Genomic DNA, 12,978 nt, shown 5'->3' with positions numbered 1-12,978 from the left:
ATATAACACATGAGACACAAAACAAATGCAGAGTTCAATCAAGTGTAGAATAGTGCAACAGACCACCTCAGTAAAAACGAAAATCGCTGAATGGCCCCCACTCAGCAACAAAGAACTACTAATATTTTTTTAAAACTATAAGATGCTCAATACCAAAAATTAAATGCACACTTAATTCAGTGCTATTTAGGCTGTTTTCAAAAATTTAGAAACCAACATGGCTCTTATTTTCGTACAGCACAGATACCAACATTTAGAAGTTAATCATTTATTGACTTTGAAAGAGATGTGTGTGTGCGCGTGTGTGTGTACACACACACACACACACACACACACACACACACTAGGGGAGAGAACAGAAAAAAGTGATAAGGAAGTGGTAAAATCTATAAAATCTATAAAATTGGTATCTCCTATACCAACTTCTCAGTAAGCAATACATTGTTTACTGGACAGAGGTGAACAAATTCCAAGGTCAAATGTGGTTTGTCACAGATAAACAGTAGCAGAACTAAATTGCAGTAAGATTTCTTTCTCAACTCTGGTCAGTACACATTGCAGATGGTATGGTTACAGTAAAAGCTACAGTAGCAATGACATTGTGAAAGAGAAGGCAGGGAATAAGAAACCAAAATAAGATATCCCATTGTGAAATATTCTACCATTGCCTGGTAAAAAGGATAAATAGCAAATTTGATTAACTTTGAAAACGTTAAATGCAGGGCATAACAGGTATGCAATTTTCACTCCTCGAATACATGAAAATGTAAGAAAAAGCAGCATGGATAGGCCACTCAGTCCCTCCAGCCTGCTCTGCCACGCAATCAGCTCATGGCTAATCTGAATGCAGCTTCACTCCACATTCCTGTCTGCACCCCGTAAACCTTTGGCTTCCTTGTCAATCAAAAATTTGTCTAACTCAGCCTTGAACATATTCAATGAGCCAGTCTCCGCTGCTCACAAAAAAAAGAGAATTCCAACCTGAGGAAAGAACTCCTTCTCACCTCTGTCTTTCACGACAGAATGCTTATTTTGAAACTAATGTTTGACAAATCTCTCAAGCCTCTCTCAAAAAAGTGATAGCTTGAACAGACTGCATAACTCAATATGAAATAGTGCACTGTAAAGGCTGTCTTTTTATCCTTATGTATTTTTGATTGTGAACTGAAACACAAAAATCACTGATTTAAAAACAATAATTATACTTTTTAAAAAAGCAAATGACCTGACATTCAATGCAAGTACTGTTTGCACATCTGCTTGTTGAATAAGCAAAGGAGGTCTACCTTACAGACAAGCTAGAGTCAAGGGTGTGTACGAACAAAACTTTGGCTGGAAACAAACAGATTGGTCTGTGGATGTGTGACCAGTTATTTTGACAATGGCCTTTTGCCTGCCAACATGACTGGCTCAAGTCTTTGAACAGCTTGGAAATGTGAATCTTTTGGCAAAAACATCAGATCTGTGGAGGAGGAGGAGCTACTTTTGCTCTTCTGTAAATCAAAAGCTCAAGCCTGAATCTTTTCTGTAACTTGACTTTTAAATTGATAATTCAAAGACCTTTGTAAGTGGGAGTCAGTCACTTGTGCCTCCTGCAAATAGTTAAAAGTATCTGGAGAAGGAACACTGAGAAGCAGCATTCTGGACACATACAAATTCTCAGCAAACCCTGTGGACAGGAACCACTGAATTACCTTCCTAGTCCTTCCCCTGGCATACAGTTCCCATTTTAGTTTCTGTATGAACGTGTAGAGGAGTTTGCAAGAGGGTTAAGATCTTGTATGAGTTACATATAGTTTTAGTTCATGATTGTTTACTTGTCATAGTCATTTTTGTTATGTATGGACACCTAGTCTGTACTTTGTCGATTCTGGGTCTAAAATTCAAGTAAACTCGGGAATTCGGCATGCTTTTTAACTATTTAACTTTTGTGACCATGCTACCACAGTGAGATAGAATACAGTATTGATTTTCCAAAGGAATTTGTAGAAGTGAGCCCAAAACCAGAGGGATTTAGGTATAGCTAGAGAATGGATGCGAAACTTGGTGAAGAACAGAGAAAATGAATAGTTACTGGTTGAAAGGGATAAGGAGATTGTGCATGGGGGTGCAGTGGGGAAGCTGGTGTGTAGGTATGCATATGTGGACATATGAGTGATTGAATTGCAAGGCGTTGGGGTTAGTTAAGAAAGCCATGGACTTCAACATACATGAATCACTTGGATTCAAAAATTCATTGCAAGTTACTCAAATCTATAGATAATGCCATAACTGGATTCTCAAACAAAAAGGCAAAGTAAAAATTACAACTGCGGATTTTCAGATCAATATCAGAATAAGTGGACTATTCAAAGGTGAAATAAAGACCATAGGTCCGAAAGCATGCATCACAATATTCCACAAATGGTGCTTAAATCAAAATGACATAGCAAACACAACACAAAACAAAACCAAACAGACTGAAGTCAAAAGAATACTGAATGATGCTTAAAACAGTAGAATATGAATTAAAGGAAGGGATGAATGTTCAGGTCAGACCATTCCTTGAGTACTGTGTTTAATTCTGGTTCCTAAGAAGCAAATGAGGTTCATATGTTGAAGGCAATAGAGTACAGCCACAAGATTGACCCTTGATTGGAAAGTGTCATAAGGAAACACAACATGTTCATGTCATGCCTTTATTGCAAACAAATATCCTCAAAGTGACTCATAGGAAAATCATAAAACAAAGTTTGACAATGACCCACATAAGGTCATATTAGATCAGATGATCAAATGTTTTGGATGTAGGTTTGCTCGCTGAGCTGCAAGGTTCATTTCCAGACGTTTCGTTACCCTACTAGGTAACATCTTCAGTGGGCCTCGGGCAGAGCAATGCTGAAAATTCCTGCTTTCTATTTATATGTTTGGGTTGGTGATGTCATTTCCAAAGACCAACCCAAAGAAGCCCAAACATATTAAATAGAAAGCAGGAATTTTCAGCATTGCTTCGCCCGAGACCCACTGAAGATATTACCTACTAGGGTAATGAAACGTCTGGAAGTGAACCTTGCAGTTCAACGAACAAACCTACATTCAAAACCTCAACCTGAGCTAAACTCTTCTCAAAACTCGCTAAGATCAAATGTTTGGTCAGAAAGTTAGGTATCTTAAATAAGGAAATCCAGGCAGACAGCCATGTTGGACCAAATGATCCCTTAGTCTCAGTAACTTCTATGCAAATAGCCTCAGAAAGTTCCATTGCAGATACACAATGGAAGTCACTACGAAGTTCACAAGTCTATGTCATAGCCTGCTCTCTGAAAAAGGAACAGCAAGCCTTCTGGTTCCATGTTTCTGTTATTCTAAAAATTTAACAAAGTTATTGAGAAAGAAGACACTGAGGACCCATCCCATAAAATTTCAGGCAAAGGACTGAACTTGTCCATTCTCCAGTTGAGCGATCCACATGCTAATACTTCAAAGAGAATGATTTGTCCTTAAAAATGTTTCACATAAATTCTGAACTTAAGCATAGACAATAAGGAAATCCTGTCAGCGCAGATGCTTATGAAACATTTGATCAGCGTCCTTTTATAAACTGATCCCTCAGATACAGAAATAATGAGCTTCACTCATGCTAAACATGGTTGTTTAAATTGCTCCTTGTACCTAAAGATATAATTTGCTCCTTGTACCTAAAGATATAATTTGGAAATCACACATCCTGTCTGTTATAACGTCACTCAGAAATCCAACCTCCAGTTTGGTTTCTAAGGGGCTACAGGAATTATAGCAACTAACTGTCATATAAGTTATGGAGTGAGAGAAAATGCATGGAGAAAATTGATCTGTCCTGAAGATACTTGCCTTGTGTCTGATGATTAACAAAATAAAAAGTGTCACATGCTCTATTCATCTGTCACTTTTCTTGTCATGCATTTCTATATTAGTAGTGAATACTATAGAATATATTTGCTGGACACAAACTGGTCAGATGAATGAAAATGGTCTTTTCTAGTGCTGCACACTCCTATCAATATTAAGCTAAAAGGGGACATATTGGCATAGTGGTACTGTCAGTGGACTACTAAGCCAGAGGCCCAGGCTAATGTTGTGGGCTAAAATCCCACAACATCAATTCAATAAATAAAACCTGGAATTAAACACTAGTTTCAGTGATGGCGAATATGAAACTATCATTGAATGTCGTAAAAACATCTCAGAAAAAAAAAGTGAGGCAAATGTAATTGCTATTGAGAAATAAACTCTTTAAATCTAAAAATCAGATTAATTTAATACATCTCTAAAGGGTATCGCCAACTGTACCAAATCAAAATTGCTAATTCATTTTTGTCTTTTTAAGCAGTCTAAATAATTTTGCTTAGTCAGTTAATAGGGAACCATGTTAAACTAAGGCCTGAGATAAAGGATTAGAAATAACGCATACAGTAGAAATGCATAGTTTTCCACTGAGATAAAAACTATCAGCAGAATGTCCTCACAGCCATATGAGCTGTATCAGACTCAGTGAGTTCTCACGATCATACAACAGAATCACCAATTAAGCAAACATAGATCCACAGGGCATAATTTAACTTCCCTCTAACAGGAGGTGAATGAAAGATGAGGATGGGGTTAACAGTATTAAATCAGGTTGTGAAACAAGGTGTTTTGAACCTGCTTCCTCACAAACTATCCCTGATTGAGTAGGGGATGGGTGGGGGCAAGAGAAGTTGGAGGTTAGCCACCTTTCTGGTGAAGGATATTGAATACAAAAGAGTTTATGCTTCAGTATTGCAGGGCATTGGTGAGACCACACCTGGAGTACTACGTAAGTATTGTTCATATTTCAGGAAGGATGCAAATGCACTGGAAGCTGGGTTTACTGGACAATTACAGAACAGGTAGGTTGTCTTACGATAACAGGCTAGGATTACATCTGGAGTTCACCGAGTAAGAGATGACTTGATCAAAACATAGAAGATCCTGAGATGTCATGACAGAGTGGATGTGGAAAATATGCTTCTGCTTGTGGGAGAATCTAGAACTAGGAGTCACTGTTTAAAAACAAGGGTTGTCCATTTAAAACAGAAATTAGGAGAATTATTTTTCTCACTCAGGTTTGTATGCCTTTGGAACTCTTTTCCTCAAAAGACAGTGGAAGCAGAGTCTTTTAATATTTTTAAGGGAGGCACAGTTACTTGATAAACAAGTGGGTGAAAAATTATTGGGCAGAAATGAATGTGGAATAATCAGATATGCTATGATCTTATTAAATGTTGGAGAAGGCTTAAAAAGCCAAGCGCCTACTCCTGCTCCTAATTCATATGCTCATCTGTACAGCCCAAAGTCCATGCCAGTCTTATTCAAAGTACTGTCATGGTTACTTCAAATAGTTTGTTGTACCTTTTCCTTTGCTTTATGTGAATCAGAGAAAGCACATAAGCATATTTTTCACACATGTCAAAGTGCTCAGAATCATAGAATCCCTACATTGTGGAAACAGGCCCTTTGGCCCAATAAGTCCACACCAATCCTGTTAGGATATTTAATCAACCTACGAAATGAAGGAAAGGCAGTTACTCCTTCCAGTTACAATGGCAGAAAAAGTTTCAACATGCTTAAGTATTGGATTATTTCAAATGAAATGCGCTATTGAACCATAAAGGATAACTTGCACACATCGTATATCACTACTGAATTAAACTAATCATACTCAAAGTTAGGCCTATTTTATATTGACCATTGATGATATGACAAATGTAATAGAAATCTTGAATATAAAAATTGTCTCAAATTTTTCAGTAAGGTTGATTAATGGAAGAAACAATGACCCAAATCAGTAAGTGAAACAGAGGGGAGGTGAAATTAAAACCACGTACGAAATTAAACATAACAACAAAAGTTAGTAAATTTAAAAACGGGAGGTGGCAAACAAGAAGCCATAATATAGACTTAATCACAATTCACATTAAATTGAATTTAATGTGGCGCGGTGGCTCAGTGGCTAGCACTGCTGCCTCACAACACCAGGGACCTGGTTTCGATTCCAGCCTTGGGCGACTCTATGGAATTTGCACATTCTACTGGGTGTCCAGTTTCCTCCCACAAAATCCAAAGATATGCAGGTTAGGTGACTAGGCCATGCTAAATTGCCGGTAGTGTTCAGGAATATATAGGTTAGGTGCATGAGTCTGGAGTAAATGAAGGGGAATGGGTCTGGGTGGGATACTCTTTGGGGGAGGGGGGGGTTGGTGTGGACTTGGTGTGGACTTGTTGGGCCGAAGGGGCTGTTTCCACACAGTTGGGATTCTAATTCTAAATTTTGATAAACTCCATATTGTCCCAAAAAGACATCTCTCTTCATTCATCAAAACCAAGAGGGTTAGGATGAGGTAACAAAACTTTCACTTTTATTGTCCAGCTCCCCATATTCTGACCCCAGAAATGTGTCAAGATGCAAACAAAAAAGAACTAAGTATTATTGCTAACCTATTTCTGTAACAAAATATTGTTACAAAAGACCTACTTCCACTATGAACTGATTGAAACTCAGATACTAGATTAACAATACAGAAACTAATCAAGAAAATTCAACATGGCTTCATGAGGGGTAAATCACACCTGACAGGTATATTACAGTTCTTGAGGAGGTAACAAGCAGAATAGATAGTCATAGAGGTCTACAGCTAGTCGGCCCATCAAGTCTGCACTGGTTAAAAACAACCAACTAACCATTCTAATTCCATTTCCGCCATTTTGTCGATAGATTCATTAGCTTTGGGGGAGCAGTGGATGCAGTATATTTGGATTTCAAAAGTCATTCACTAAGGTAAAATACTTAACATGAGTGCCCATGGTATTATGGTTAGCATAGATAGAAAATTGGGTAACTTAACAGAAAACAAAGAATTGGTATAAAGGGGACATTTTCAGCATGGCAACCTATATCTCATGGAGTGCAACAGTGATTTGCACTGGGGCCACAACTATTTACAATATATAATGATTTGGATGATGGAAGCACTAAGTTTGCAAATGACACAAAGATAGAAAGACAGGTAGTGAAGACTACATCTGGAATCTACAGAGGGTTACAGGTAGGTTAAGTGAATGGGAAAAAAACTTGGCAGATGGAATATATTGAGGGAAAATTTTAAGTTATAAAGAGTAGAACAGTTGAATATTATTTAAATGGAGAAAGACCAGAAAGTTGCAGCACATGTGGCAAATAGAATGTTAGCTTTTATTTCAAAGGGGATGGAGCATTAAAATAGGAAGATCTTGCTAAATCTATACAATGCACTAGCTGGATTGTATAGTGAAATACTATTTTGGTCCTCTCATCTGATGGCCCAGAGAAGGTTCACCAGGTTTATCTCAGATGTGGAGGGATCTTATTATGAGGGGATGAGCTTGTACTTATTGGAATTTGAAAGACAATGAGTAGATCTATTGCAACATATTTGCTTCTTAGGGAGCTTGACAGGTTGATGCGGAGAGGTTGGTTTCCTTTGTGAGGTAGTCTAAGACCAGAAGACATAATCTCAGAGTAAGTGGTTATCCATTTACGATGTACACGTAAATTGGTGATTTTTGGTTCCTGACAGAGGGTAGTGAGTTTGTGAAATTCTTTACCATAAAGGGCTATTGAGGTTGGGTCAGTAAGTATATTCAAAGCCAAGATAGACAGATTTCTAATAAATAAGGGAATCTAGAGTTATGAAGATATAACAGGAAATTGGGGTTACGGATTATCAAGTCAGCCATGATTTTGTCGAACAATGCAAACTCCATTGACTCAATGGCCTATTCTGTTCATGCGGCTTATGATCTAACCAGGTGAAAATGAATCTGCTAACTTATTGAAATGGTTTGACTTGCAGGCTAGCAAAAACGCAACAGGGTCTGAATGCAATAAATTATTAACCAATCTAGACTGAAATACTTCCATGTGGATGGTTACATTTATATTTTGTCAAAATTATTCAATAAATAACGAAGATTCAGAAAAAAGGCAAATCACTGCTTTGTATAACTTCATCAGAACATCAATTTAAAGGATCTGTGTTTTATCCTTTGCAGTTTAAGGAGAGACAACTGCAGAACAAGGGTATATCTGTCCACTCTTAAAAGGGGAAATTCTTTTCTTAAAATAAGTTCCATCTGGATGTAGATTTGCTCGCTGAGCTGGAAGGTTCATTTCAAGACGTTTCGTCACCCTACTAGGTAACATCTTCAGTAAGCCTTTGGCAAAGCACTGCTGATGAGTCCTGCTTTCTATTTATATATTTTATATATATGTATAATAAATTGAAAGCAGGACTTATCAGCAGTGCTTTGCCTGAGGCCCACTGAAGATGTTACCTAGTAGGGTGAAAGAAAATCTGGAAACGAACCTTCCAGCTCAGTGAGCAAATCTACATCCAGAACCTCAACCTGAGCTACAAATCTTCTCAAAACTCGCTAAAGTTCCATCATAAAGTTTAGAAAGGAACAAAACTGGGGCATATTTTTCTAGCTATTCTCCCACCACAGGGTGTCTATACAATTAATTAGTCTAACCCTTCCTCCATTTTAAACTAATCCCTTTCTATTTAGTATCCACCAGCAGCAGTGAAGACGAGAAAAAGATAGCTACAAACTCTGCTATTTCTTCCACTGTTTCTCTTAGAGCAGTCTACCCCTTTTTTAAAAAACTGTAATTAGCTGCACACCTCTAATCTGCTGCATCATCTCATTTATAAAGCACTAAGTTATGTTAGCACTACACTTCTGTGATATTCATAGTTCACTTTCCATCCTGTGTACTACCTGTCATAACTAAATGAGAAATTTAAAGATCCAAATAAATCTTCAGAACTGGCAGAATTAATGCCATAACTGCTTCTCAAGAATGTAAATATTGTTTTTCCCATTTAAAAGTCACATCTACAGTAATTGGATTTTGCTTTGGGATTTTGCAGTATTTTTAATTGAATACAATAAACAATCAACATGGTCAGCCTGACCAATAACCATTCACACAACAACCTGCAGTGTCTGTTAGGTAAAGGTTCCCAAGCTGCTCCATAGAATTGTTATAAAACAAATTGACATCAAGCCATATAGGGGGATAGTATGACAGCTTGTTCAAAGAAATGGGGTTTGAGGAGCACCTAAAAGTAGGAAAGAGAAAATGGGAGGTTTTCACAGGCATTTCTAGTTTCAAGGAATTGGCAGCAAGTCATAGCCACCAATATTGCAAAATTAAAATCTGGGATGCTCCAGAGGCCTGAATTAGAGAAGCACAGACATTTTGAGGGTTGCAGAACTTGACGCGATTACAGAGACAGAGAAGGGCGAGGTCACAGAGGGAAATGAAAACACTGATAAAAGAATTTTAAAATCAATGCATTGCTTAAATATAAGCTGATGTAGGTCAGAGAGCACAGGGTTTTTGGAAGTACAGAAGCTGATGTGAGTTGGGACACAGGCAGAGTCCAGACCGACCTCAGGTTTATGGATGACAGAATGAAGACAGTCAGCCAAGAGAGCATTGCAATAGTCAACCCACAGGTAATAAAAGACAAGGATGAGGGTTGTAGGAGGGTTTCTTTCTTGGGAATGGAGAGGGGGGGGGATCTAAATACAGGGACCACAGAATAAGGGGGTCTACTATTTAACACAGATTTTCAATAATTCCTCTCTCAAGAGAATTGTTCATCTTTGGAGTGTTCCCCACCCCCAAAAGGGCAGTGGATACTGGGTCATTAAATATATTCAAATCTGAGTCTCACTGATAATGCAAATATATGGCTTGATGCTCATCTCAGGGTCAAATGTGAAACAAAGCTAGTAAACAGTATGGTTCAGCCTCAAACACAGCCAGGGAGAGGGATGGTTTTAGCACCAGAGACAATTGCTTCAGTGTTCTCAATACTTAGATGGGAAATATTTCTGCATATACATCTACGGTGCTGAATATTAGAAGTAGTCTGGCAACTTAGTGTCAGTGACAACAGAAAGCTCAAAAAAAGGGATCTTGAAGTGCTGTCCACAGATCCCCGAGTGGAGAGACAGATTCATAGGGTCATTAAGGCAGCATTTGGGACGCTTTCCTTTCAATTGAGACATACATTATAACGACAGGAAGATTATGTTGGAGCTGTACAGAACTTTGGTTGAGTCACAGCTGAAGTATTGTGTGCAGATTGCACTGGAGGGGGTGCATGTGAGGTTCACTATAATGTTGTCTGAGATAGAGTATTTCAGCTATGGAGACAGGCTGGACAAAGTTGGATTGATTTTATTTGGAGCAGAGAAGTTTGGGAGGAACCTGACTTGAGGTGTATAAGATTATGAGGGTCATGGACAGGGTGGATAAATAGCAACTACTCCTTTTAGTTGAAGGGTCAAGTACAAGGGGCACATTTATGAAGTGAAAGGCAGGAGGTAGGAGAGTATTTAAAGAAAATGTTTTTCACCCAGAGGGTGGTGGTGTCTGGAATGCTCTACCTCAAAGGGTAGTTGGGAAAGGTAACCTGACAATCTTTAAAAAGTACTTTGAATAAACACGAAGTGATGTAACATTCAAGCCCATGAGCCTAGTGTGGGAAAATGTGAGTAGCATATTCTTTTGACTCTATTGCGCAAAGGAACTCTTCTGTACTATATAATTATATGAAGGGTTTGAGAAAGACTGTGGTCAGGCAAAGTTAGATACTGTTGGCTTACACGTGGAAAGTGATACTACATTTTGGATGTCACCAAGGAGTAGCATATAAACGAGGACAAGGCAGGCTTCGAGGAATAATACCAGATGTTGACCATTACCCACAAAAACATTGACTGGCAGAACAGGCGCAAGAAGTCAGCCTAGTCCTACATGGGAAAACAAGGAAAAGGTAATGCATATTATCTTCCAAGCCAAAGAATTTAATGGATATGAATGGAACCTGGTAAATGCACTCCCATCCATCTGGACAACAATGGAGATACATTGAAGAATAGTATAGTTAACCACGCTAAAGGTTACATAACAGAAAAAAAAGGATAGATTGGTTACTTTTTATCATCATAGCGTGTCTGAGATTTTTCCTTCATGTGGCTCAAAACTGATTTGAAGAGATTCAAACATGGGATTTTAGGAAGAATTGAGAGGTGACATGTTTAAGAACTTTAGAGACAAAAAAAGAAATTGGGAGTACTGGTTATGCGTAAGAATGGAGGGATGGTTCATTTGATGGGAAAGCTGATGACAACGGATTGCAAGTAGTAGTAGTTAGTAGATGGAAATGTGTTGCTGGAAAAGCGCAGCAGGTCAGGCAGCATCTAGGGAACAGGAGAATCGACGTTTCGGGCATTAGCCCTTCTTCAGGAATGAGGAAAGTTGATCCAGCAGGCTAAGATAAAAGTAGTTAGTAAGTAGTAGTTAGTTAGTAAGTAATCGAAGGTAAAGAACCTTTACTGATACCCGGTAACATGAAGATAAGGAGGGTGACAACAGATTAATGGGTCTACAGTACATAATGCATTCCCAAACCTCTTCCGGCAAACGTTGTGCAACCAAAGCATACTGGCCTTACAAACACTACCGGGCATGTGATCGTAAAGTTAAACACACAATGGAACATATTAAACAAGGGAAGCAGCAATCCCAAGACAGGGCTCGAAGGGTGCACATGCGCAGTTCTTTGCGCAACCCCCCATCCTCATCTCGAGCCAGGGGCCTCCCATCCCCATTCCAGCGGTATCCCCCAAAACTAAAACAATAATATTAACCTTCAGCAGCACGAAGAACTCAAACATTCTGCGAAAGGATGGGGGGAACACCCTGGCATATGTCACGGCCATCTTGAAGAAGAGTGCGTGGAAGAGCCGGTCCCGGACATTGATGAGCGGGTTCGGGTTCAGATTGTTGTTTCTCACCCGGTTCGGGTTGTTGGGCTGGTTTTCCGACATTTTCCTCAGCTCGAGCAGATTGCTCTTAAATTTCGAAATAGCAAACTTCTCTGTTTTTGTCCGGATAGTGTTGTGTCAAAAAATCATTCGCTTCGCAGCTCAAGTCAGTTTTCAGTTTTTTTTCTCCCCCACCCCCCCTCGGCCGCGTTCTCAACTCCGTCCTGCCCAGACCCACCGTTTCCCACATCGCACCGCGCACACAGCTCCCATTCCAACTCCCAACCATAGCGCCCTCACCACGTAGGAGGACTAGTCCACATTACAACTGCCATTGGCAGTTAGGAGGAACTACCACATACCACGCGCATACGCACGCGCAAACCCCAATGGTAGCGTCATCGCGGATTCGGAGGACTTACAACATCCTTCGCACACATACGTGTACGATTGCAGCTCCGCATAATAGCGCCGTCGCCGGTTTGGAGGTGTTACTACGCACCACCTTTCTCGCATGCGCACAAACCCACGTTCCAAATCCAAACCCTAGCGCCATTGCTGGCTGGGAGGGGTTGCGACGCACAGGAAAACAAACATAGTTTCCATTCCAAATATGGCACTATCTCCGGCTGGAATGGTTGATTGTATCTACGCACAGGTACATAGCGCCTTCCCCGCAGTGACAACGTGATTTCCACAAACAGCGCCTGCACCAGGGAAAGTGAAGTTCTCGCACCTTACACCAGGCATCTGAGGGCATACTCCACTGTATTTACTGTGTACTCTATAGAGCCATGTTCAGGGATGTAGAGTAGTAGAGTCATAGAGATGTACATCATGGAAACAGAACCCTCGGTCCAACCTGTCCACGCCGACCAGATATCCCAACCCAATCTAGTCCCACCTGCCAGCACCCGGCTCATATCCCTCCAAACCCTTCCTATTCATATATCCATCCAAATGCCTTTTAAATGTTGCAATTGAACCAGCCTCTACCACATCCTCTGGCAGCTCATTCCACACACGTACCACCCTCTGCATGAAAAAGTTGCCCCTTAGGTCTCTTTTATATCTTTCCCCTCTCACCCTAAACCTATGCCCTCTAGTTCTGGACTC

General features: G+C 39.7%; 1 protein-coding gene across 3 annotated transcripts in view; it reads right to left on the bottom strand.

Moving 5' to 3' along the window:
• Nucleotides 1–12,159, bottom strand: part of tmem259 (transmembrane protein 259) — a 55,914-nt gene extending 43,755 nt beyond the window's left edge. Inside the window, exon 1 of one of the 3 annotated variants that reach the window (XM_043721020.1) lies at nt 11,746–12,159. In XM_043721020.1, coding sequence (XP_043576955.1) covers nt 11,746–11,925 — 180 coding nt within the window. In that variant the 5' untranslated portion in view covers nt 11,926–12,159. The remainder of the gene's footprint in view (nt 1–11,745) is intronic. The other 2 variants (XM_043721021.1, XM_043721022.1) reach the window with 2 other exon arrangements.
• Between the last annotated feature and the right edge of the window lie 819 nt (nt 12,160–12,978).

This window comes from Chiloscyllium plagiosum, chromosome 31, assembly GCF_004010195.1.
Source record: "Chiloscyllium plagiosum isolate BGI_BamShark_2017 chromosome 31, ASM401019v2, whole genome shotgun sequence".
In the NCBI taxonomy this organism is placed as follows: Eukaryota; Metazoa; Chordata; class Chondrichthyes; order Orectolobiformes; family Hemiscylliidae; genus Chiloscyllium; species Chiloscyllium plagiosum.
This window is presented reverse-complemented; position numbering and strand designations above follow the sequence as displayed.